The 10,014-nt window shown below is 35.7% G+C and overlaps 1 protein-coding gene across 1 annotated transcript; it reads right to left on the bottom strand.

Moving 5' to 3' along the window:
- Positions 1-4,110: 4,110 nt before the first annotated feature.
- K441DRAFT_580455 (uncharacterized protein) lies at positions 4,111-4,293 on the bottom strand (the record flags this gene model as incomplete). The annotated part of the gene is made up of 1 exon (XM_067644379.1): positions 4,111-4,293. A coding segment is annotated over one exon (183 nt), but the record flags the coding sequence as incomplete, so codon positions are not given.
- Between the last annotated feature and the right edge of the window lie 5,721 nt (positions 4,294-10,014).

Raw genomic sequence — 10,014 nt, 5'->3', positions numbered from 1 at the left:
GTTTTAAATAACTTTTTTATCTAACCACATATAGAAATCTTCCTACTTATTATTGTGTCGCTATCTATACTACTTTTAGTATAGCTATTAGAGTATATACGGCTTATCCGTAAGGAAGTATCTTCTTATTACTATATTATAACAGCTCTTTATATATCGTTTTTTAAACCTAATTAAGATCCCTAAATCCTCTTTATCTTCTAGTTTAGTAAGCCACTTAGCTCTTAGCATACCTACCCTAGACCTATTAGTAATTCTTTATACTAGCGCTCTATCCCTTATACGTCCCAATATACTAAATCTCTTATCTAGTTTCTATTCTTACTATATAATAATTCTTTACCTAAATTCTTCTATAGTTTCTTTTAGTTTATATCTTATAGATAGATCCTTAAAGTCTTCCTACTTCTTAATCTTAGTATTAACTTTTTAATCTTTAGGCCAAATACTACGTTCCTCTAGTAAGTCCTCTGGGTTTATATATCTATCTCCTAGTCTAACTACTATTTATACTATAGATTCTTTAATCTATAAGAAAGCCTTTTGCTTCTTATTTATAGGTATCCTTATTTATACTCCAAATTCTTAACCCCTTAGATTCTTTAATCCTGAGCTTGCTTCTAACTTAAGCTTAGCTCCAGCCTTAGTCTAACTAGGCTTACTTAGTGTTCTTATCTTGTCTTAAAAGTCTTAAATCTTACTTATCTCGTCTTAAGAATCTTATGCCTATAGGAAACTCTATCCCAAGCTCATTCGTATATTCCTAAACTAAGCTATTACTCTACTCTATCGATTAGCGTCTATTATAGGTCCTTAAGCTTACCTTATCTCATCTTAAGAATCTTAGTTATCTTGCATCTCATCCTAAGAATCTTAAGCTTATAGCCTTTTACCTTTATTAAGTGCCGAAGTAGCTTGCTATTCTACTTCTCTTACATCTTATAAAGCGATAGATATCGTATCTAGTAGGGTCTTAATCCCTACTAATGTTCACTATTCTATAGTAGAATTATCCTCTACCTTTAGTATAATATCTCTAATGGCTACATATTCCCAGTAAACCGCTCTTATTACCTTATCGTTATAAAATATTTCGCCTACGTTAAATTTATTGTCTTTAATATCTAATCTACAAACTAGTTTATTAGTTCCTTAATATTTTAATAAACTTAGCTCCTATGGCCAATAGCTTACGCTATACTTAGCGTCCTTATAAATTCGGCATGCGTTATTATAACAAAACGCAAAACTTTTAATTAAATATTCTTTTATTTCTTGCAGCATATTATTATCCCTCTATATATATATATCGTCTACTAGTTTTATACCCTTTACTATATAGTAACTCTACCCACTTCTATAGTCTCTAATATAATAACCCTATTTTCCGCAATTTATATAAGCTCCTTCTTTAAACCATTTTTCTTATTATAGAGTCCGCCTAAATATCTTCTACTATTAAGATCCCTAATTTAGCCTCTGCTCCTTAGACCTTTAATTACTTAATCCTTATCCTCTAGGTTTCTATAATTGTTTACTCCATCTTTTATAGGCTTCTTTAGTACTACTTAGGTCTATTAGCTCTACGCCATACTATAATTTCTAACTTAGCTTTAGTTATTACGTACTCTACGCCTTATATAACTATAGAACTCTATCCTAGCCTCTCTTAACCTGTTCCCTTTAGTAGATCCGGTTATTAATCTTAATTACTTAATCTATTAGTTCCCTTAGGGTATCCACATCTTCTATTAGAATAATTACGTCCTAGACTTTAGCCTTAAGTCCCTATTTATACTATGCTATAAGCGCCCTATTATTCTACTCTACTTATATTGCTAACGTCTGGAACTATATTATATACTTAATTGCTAAGGTTTATTACGTAATATCTTAAAGTTTTCTTTCCGCCGTAGGCACTACCTCTAGGTCTCTAAATATTTATATAAGTCGCTCTATAAATCCGTTCTAACTTAAAAACATAAACCGTACTTCTTAGTTTATAGTTATCATTCCGTTCGCCTATATTTTTATAAGGTAAGGCTTAAACTATTTAAGTGCCCTTCCTATTAAGAACAATCCTATGTACGCTATTTAATCTATAGGTGTTGCTAGCTTTGCTCCCTCTTATATAACCTTAAAGTATATTTATATAAGGAATCCTTTAATCTTTAATTTTTCTCCTAAGAATCTTTTAATCGATGGTAACTTAACCTTTACTGCGCCTATCCTATTAATCCTATTTTCTAATGTCGCATTATTTTCTATTAGCTGGTTAACTATCTCTTATAGTTATCTAACCGTTACAGGTTGCTATAAGTTAGTATCTACTATACTAGTGTTATTACCTAACCTTAAAGTAGTTGCCGCCGTTAATAGCGTTATAGTAGCTGCTTTTAGTAGCATATTATTTAACTTTCTATACTTAATACTATAACTAGGTAGTAATTATATAACAGAACCTTATAGCAGGAACTACGATAGGCTTATTAATAGGCTAGGTATATAGGAAATATAAGTGTAGAAGACGTTAACGTAATAACAACTAGTAGAGTAGTTGCCCAATAGATTAACTCCAATTATATTCTAAGAATTACTATAAGGAAGGAACTATCTAGGTAGGGACTAAGGGTCCTTAAATACACAACTATACTTCTATAAAATCCTTCTTATACGTAATATACGTCTTATACATAAAGTACGTAAGTTTCTCTCGTTCCTCTCATTTAATACGTAGCATATTATGTGACCTTAGTTACTATTCCTCGTTATATAGTTCTACCGGCTCTATCCTAGACCGTACCTAAATTAACTAACTAGCTTCTTCCGTCTCTCTTCTAAGTAGTCGTAATATTGTACTTAAAGCGTCCGTAACAAGTTTATCTTAGCATTCTAGAAAGAACTAACTACTTAACTCCGCATTAAAGAACTATTATTTACCGCGTATTACCTAAAAACGGATAGCTAAATAGAACGCGTAAATGCTATAATAGAATAGTATATTTGGATATATACGTTATATTTATAGGATAACTAAATTAACTGGCTCGCATTCGCCGAGTTTACTGTAAATAACTCCGTCTTAGAAACTACGAAAGTCTCCCCATTCCTGGCCAATTACGGCTAGCACCTACAAATGGGTTTTAAACCCTTTAGTAATATTCCTTACCCCGCTTATTACGCCTTATAAGTCGTAAAAGTAAATAAATTTATAGAGAAGATAGAGGAACTATAACAGTTCCTTACTAATAAGATAATATAGGCTTAATTTATCTATAAAGCCGTAGCGAATAAGAAACAAACCCCAGTACCAGCCTACTAAATTAGTGATTTTATTTAGCTAGATATAAGAAATCTAAATATAAAATAACCTACTAAGAAACTTAATTAGAAGAATACTGGCCCTTATAAGGTTAAAAAGGTTATCTCTCCTTATACCTACCGACTGAAGCTCCCTAATACGGTTAAAATCCACCCCGTATTCTATACGTCGGTCCTCTACCCTACTACCCCTATATTAGACGCCCTGCCTAAATAAATATAAGACCCTCCCCTACTAGTTAAAGTAGATAGTAAGAATAAGTACTTTATTAAAAGAATTAATAATATTAAGTATAATAAACGGAAACGCTAATATATGTATCTTATAAAATAGAGAGGCTTTACTAAGTCCTTATAGGAACCTGTTAACTCTATAGGACTTATATAAGCTATAGAAGACTTTTATAAACTCCACCTAGAACTACTACAGCCCTATCTCACAGAAGCTCGAGTTTAAAGGGGGGTTACTGTTATAGGACACCCCCATAACACCTTATACACGTCTACCTATTTCTACCAACTTAGCAATTAGAAACTAACCGTGAAATGGCAATTTAACGGCAATCTAATGGCAATCTAACGGCAATTTACGGCATTTTACTATATTCTGCCAAGTTCTGCCGGGACTATAACCTAAACCCTATTCTGCCTATATACGTATTAACTAAGCAACTAAGTTAATAATATATGCCTTTTCTTCCCGTTTTCCTACCTTCTTTCCTTACGTAACGTCTTGACCTCCTTATATAGTTTATATATATAGCTTAATAATATCTACCTTGCTATATATTATCGTCGCTTATACTTACTCTGTAATAAAGAAATTATATACCTATTATAGAGAAGTTCTAGAACTATTGCCTTATACTTCTTTATCTTAAATATAATCTCGCCGTGCTTATTATATCTATAGCCTGTTTTATTTTCTATAAGGTATCTCTTAAAAGCAGATATAGCTATAGTAATATTAAATCGGCTACCTAGTATAGAGTGCTAATAATAATACGCGCACTCCTAATATATTCGCTTACTAACGCGATGTTAAAGCTAATATTTATACTTATAGATAAAGCTAGGGTTTCTTTCTAAAGCTTTATATAGCCGCTAGTAGGCTTTAAGTCGGTCCCAGTTAATACTATTATAATTAGTCTCATTATTAATCTCATCTATAGAGAAATTGTCATCAGGCGTAACGTTTTTAGATAGTATAATTATTGGTATAGGCTTAGCTGTCGCGTTTAGATTCGCTTTAGTAAGGTCTTAAGGTATAGCTAATAAAAGGAATAAAATAGAATAAGTAAATTGGTAACGTTATTGGGGGGTATAATAAGGAAGACTTCCTAGAGTATAGACGCGTTAAGAGCTTAGCAGAAAAACAACTTAATTAGGCTTAGTGGTTACCTAAATAGTCCTATTTACTCTATTTGCATACTTAGAAATCTTTAACTATAACACCAAAAGTCTATCACGAACTTTAGGTCTCTACAAAAATTATATATATATATTTCCTATTAAGCGGGCAAGCAAGCAAGTAAGTAGGCCCTCCTCTGGCTTGCTGGCTTGCCCAAATTAGGCCCTTCGGCTTGCTGGCTTGCTTGATTACCAATCAAGCAAGCCAAGCAAGCTGTCAAGCCAGCTTACTTAATAGCAAGTCTGGTGCAGAGCTTCGTGCAAAGCTTCGTGCAGAGCTTCGTGCAGGCGTGTAGACGTGTAGATATGCAGACATGCAGACATGTAGATATGCAGACGTATAGACGTGTAGATGTACAGACGTGTAGATATGCAGACGTATAGACGTATAGACGCTCGTACGGGCGATCAATTACAGAGACGTTTATAGAGACGATTGTATGGGCAGTTGTTTAGACGTTCGTACGGGCGTTTATATAGACGTTTGTATGGGCGTTCGTGTGGGCAATTAATTAATCGATCGATTAATTATATGGGCGTTTATACTGGCGTTCGTGCAGATAATTATAATCTTCCTAGTATCCCTTAAAACGGCAGGGCCCTTAGAGGAAGTGGTCTGTGCGCGAACACCAGGATCAAAACAACGCGTATATCTATATAGAATTCAATCATTAATTACACCACTACTATGCCTTCTAATTGTACTAGAATTAATGCAGACCTTATTTAGAAGACTTAATATAACGTTCCTCCAAATCAAATCGCAAAAAAACCCTGCCCTAAGCCCTGGCCGTTACCCAAATTCGAACCTCTCCATATTGACAATTAGGACGACTATAGCTCACCAAACCTGCCCTCCAACGTTAATACTCACGATCCTTTTAAGTTATTTAATCTGTTCTTTACAGATAGGATTATAGATAAGCTTATAGAGTGGACAAATAAGTACGCGGAGTTATACCCACCAGATAAGAAAAAGGAACACCTATATATATGGCAGCCAACATATAAGTAAGAACTTTGGGCGTACTTTACAGTGCTAATTTATATAGGTATTACTATAAAATCGTGCATTAAGAACTACTGGAAGAGTTTAGATATATATAGCTGCGAGCATATTATCAAAAAGTACATAGGACTTAAGAGATTTTAGCAGCTTAATCGCCACTTTTAAGCCTTATCACTATGGCCAAAATCTAATAAAATACCCAAAACTACATTTAATAGAGTTAGCAAACTTACTAAGCACCTTAGGCTTACTTATAGGAAGCTCTATACGCCTAGAACTTACCTTATAGTTAACGAGACAACTTAACGCTTTATAGGTCGTGTACCTAAAGTAGTTAATATTCCATCCAAACTTACACTAGAAGGCTTTAAAATATAGGTTTTTAGCGAATGGGGGCTATATATTAGACTTTATGTGGCACGCTAAAGGTAATAAGAAAGGCCTAGTTAATTTAGATAAGTCCTTTATTAAGGAAGGCTTTTCAAAAACGCAGGCAGTAGTCCTCAATTTACTCCTCTAAAAAGACGCTAATATAAATAAACGCCTCTACCCACCTAGAAAGCACGTTGTATAGCTTAATAACCTATTTATAAGCGTTAAGTTTCTTATAAGACTATAAGGCCTTAAAACAAAGCGTAAGGAGCAGGGGGGCCTTAAAGGCGATATTAAGGTAACTACAACTAGATAGGGAAAGAAGAAGGTACCTACTAAGCAAATTAAGCAGACACTTATAGAGCTTAAATTAACCTATACGTCTTAAATTCTATAGGGAGAATTATATGGGGAGCTTTCTAAAGACGGCCAGGTAATGGAATTTACTTAAAAAGACGCCAATATAGTACTTTTTATAAGTACTGTTAACGACGGTAAGTTAAATACCTTAACTATATAGCTCAAAATTTAATAACGTTATATATCGCCAGGTCGCCACACTAAAGCCACCATACGGAAACGTTCTCCCTTTACTGCTAGCGGTGCCAGATAGACTTAGAAGGTCTTTAGCAATAAAGTTAAAAAAGAATTGCTTATTCCTACCTTTATTTTCTACTATAATTACTATATATACGGTATAGATATCGCGGATTAATAACGCTCATATTTTATAACGCAGAGGATCTATAAAAAGACCTAGAAGCCTCTATAGCACTTTCTTCTTAATACAGTAATTTGCAATTATTTCCTACTGTCTTCTTATACGCCTACCAATCGTCAAGCAAACTATAAAGATGGCCACAAGCAATTTCAAATCGACCTCCGTAATGCCTTATTTGAACAGTTAATTTAAAAGCAAAAGCTCTATACGCAGGAGCCCCCTATACAACGCTCGACTAACCAGATTATATGGGTTCCTACGGCGCAGTATGAGCTAATCAAGTTGTTTAACAAGCCGATTAACTGCTTAGCTTGCGTAGAGGCTCGCAGGCATACTTAAGTGCAGCGTATGGGGCGTCAGAAAGCTCTATCAGAGCTATTACCAAATAATACAATGCAAGCACGCGATAGTGAGGAATGGGAGAGGCGGAAACGGGCTCCGAGGACCAATTTTGGGTGCAGTATTTGCAAGATACCGTTCTGCAGAAAGGACGAGTGCTAGTTACCTCATATCGAGCGACTCAATTCCAAAGAATAAGCCTATATATCAAATAGCTATGAAATCAAAAGCTTCGTATTTCTGAGAACGGCTGCTCGATTCGGCTGGTTTGATTGGTGGGCTCTTATCGATACCGTAAGGCCCAATTTTGCCGTGTCAAGGGATATAGAACTTGTATTTAGGCTTGTTTTTAAAGGCCTTATAAACGGCTTTATATAGACGTTCGTGCAGGCGTTATGCAGGCATTTGTGCAGGCGTTTATATAGGCGTTCGTATAGGCGTTCGTACAGACATTTATAGAGACGTTTGTAGAGACATTAGGGGCACAATCAGGCTCTATTACGGATGGATTTTATAGAGCAAGAGAAGGGCTTTTAAATAGAGGTATTGGCGAGTTAAGTAGTAGTATATTAGGGGGTGATATACCGCGTTAAAGGCGATATAACTATCATCTACTAGGCAGGCGGCCTGCCTTTACAAATCGCGCCCATAATCTCTCAGACCCTCGGAGAGGAATCCACTTCGGGGCTCTGTAACTGGCTGTTGAAGCTAGCGCAAACGCTAACGCCTGTGGCGTACGTTAGGCTGCGGCGCCGGTTGCTGATTGGCTCAGGAGTTTGCAGGAGGCGTGGTGGATTTTCTCTCCGAGGGTCTGAGTCAACTTAGATAAGGCTGAGCGCCCGCTGAGCCGCACGTGACGCATGCAACCCCCGTCGACATTCGCGGGTGAGCCAAGCCGTGGACAATATCTTACCCCAAGCTGATCGGGTCGCTGATGCGCGCGTACTATTGGCCTACTGGCCCAGCCATGCGCCCGTGTATTTACCCTATACGGTAAGGTCACTCATCCGCTCGCTAAGCGGCTGGTAGGTAGATATGCTTTCTCTACCTCTTCTCCCCAGTCTACGTCTGCGTATATATATAAAAATGGAAGCCCCCCTAGGGCGCCGCTTTTCTAGCAGCGTCCTATTTTAAAAATGGCGTTAATTAGTCACGTAGAGATTAACGTCGCGAATAATACCAAACTACGCGCTAACGCGCAGAGTATCCTCGCCCTTACGCGTGCCAAGAGGCCTAAAAAAACGTCTCTAAATTACGAGCCGAAGCAGAAGGAGTTTAAGATAGGTAGGTAAGTGCTTTACGGAGCAGTATACTTATAGCTAACGCGCTTCTTCCTAGGCCTTTTGTAAGCGAAAGCAGTACTATAATAGCGATACCGTTACGGAAGAGATGCTACTCCTCTTCCTCGTTAAGGAGGTTATAGGCCAGCTACTAAAAGCAAAAAGCCGTAAGGCTAGCGATAACGTACCCTAGGACAAGACGCGGCTCTTATAGCGCTTAGTTCGCGACTATATTACTGCCCTAACGGACCTCTACTAGGCGTAAAAGGCTATAGGGATAAACAGCCACCAGTCCCCGCGGGAGGATAATATTAGGGAGTACCTTAAGATTCTATCCCTTACAACGTTAGGGTACTTAAAGTAAGTAGTCCGTATGGGAACACTACTAAATTTCTAAGTACAGGCACTAAATTTAGCTAATCTAATTAATTAGTTCTTATCGATAACCTAAGTGCCTATTTTAACGTTGTAAGAAATAGTAGAGGGATACATAGTAGGAAAAGAAGTGGTTTACGTATAAGGGTAGGGATATACTACTTAATAGATATATAGAGGATAAGTTTAAGAATATCTACTATTAGCTATAGGCCCATAGAGACTCCTTACTAAAATACTGCCTCTATGCGCTTATAGATATCCTATTAGACTACTATATACTTACCTATAGTAGTAATAGGCGCTCTACTAAGATCTTAAACCTATTTACCTTTAAATTCAAGGGCGAAGGCTCTACCCGCTATATGCCCCTAATATTTACTATACGCGCTAGTAAGTAGAACTAGTATAGCCGCCTTAAAACTATTAGAGCTCTATATAATAAAAAGCCGCTTATCTATATACTTAGTAAGCTAGCTTTTTACCTTTTATATTACTAGGACTTATTATAGAGTAAGTATAAGCGGCGATAATATATAGCAGAGTAGATACTATTAAGCTATATATATAAACTATATAACAAAGTTAAGACGTTATATAAGGAAAGAAGATAAGAAAACGGGAAGAAAGGGTATATATTATTAGCTTAGTTGCTTAATTAATATATACATAGAGTAGAATAGGATTCGCGTAGTAGTCCCAGCAGAACTAAGTAGGATTTAGTAAAACTTAGTAGAATATAGCAGAATATAGTAAATTGCCGTTAAATTGCCGTAAATTACCGTTAAGTTACTATTTTATAGTTAGTTTCTAGTTACTAAGTTAGTAGAAATAGGTAGATGTATATAAGGTGTTATAGGGATGTCCTATAATAGTACTCCCTCTTTAAACTTAAGCTTCTATAAAATAGGGCTATAGTAGTTTTAAGTAAAGTTTATAAAAGTCTTCTATAGCTTATATAAGTTCTATAGAGTTAAAAGGTTCCTATAAGGGTTTAGTAAAGCCTCTTTATTTTATAAGGTATATATATTAGCGTTTCCTTTTATTATACTTAATATTATTAATTCTTTTAATAAAGTATTTATTTTTACTATTTACCTTAACTAATAGGGGAGGGTCCTATATTTATTTAGATAGGGCGTTTAATATAGAGGTAGTAGGGTAAAGGACTAATATATAGAATATAG

The sequence above is a fragment of the Cenococcum geophilum genome, assembly GCF_001692895.1.
Source record: "Cenococcum geophilum 1.58 unplaced genomic scaffold K441scaffold_49, whole genome shotgun sequence".
Classification (NCBI taxonomy): Eukaryota; Fungi; Ascomycota; class Dothideomycetes; order Gloniales; family Gloniaceae; genus Cenococcum; species Cenococcum geophilum.
The sequence above is the reverse complement of the archived record's forward strand: the minus strand, read 5'-3'. Positions and strand labels throughout refer to the sequence as shown.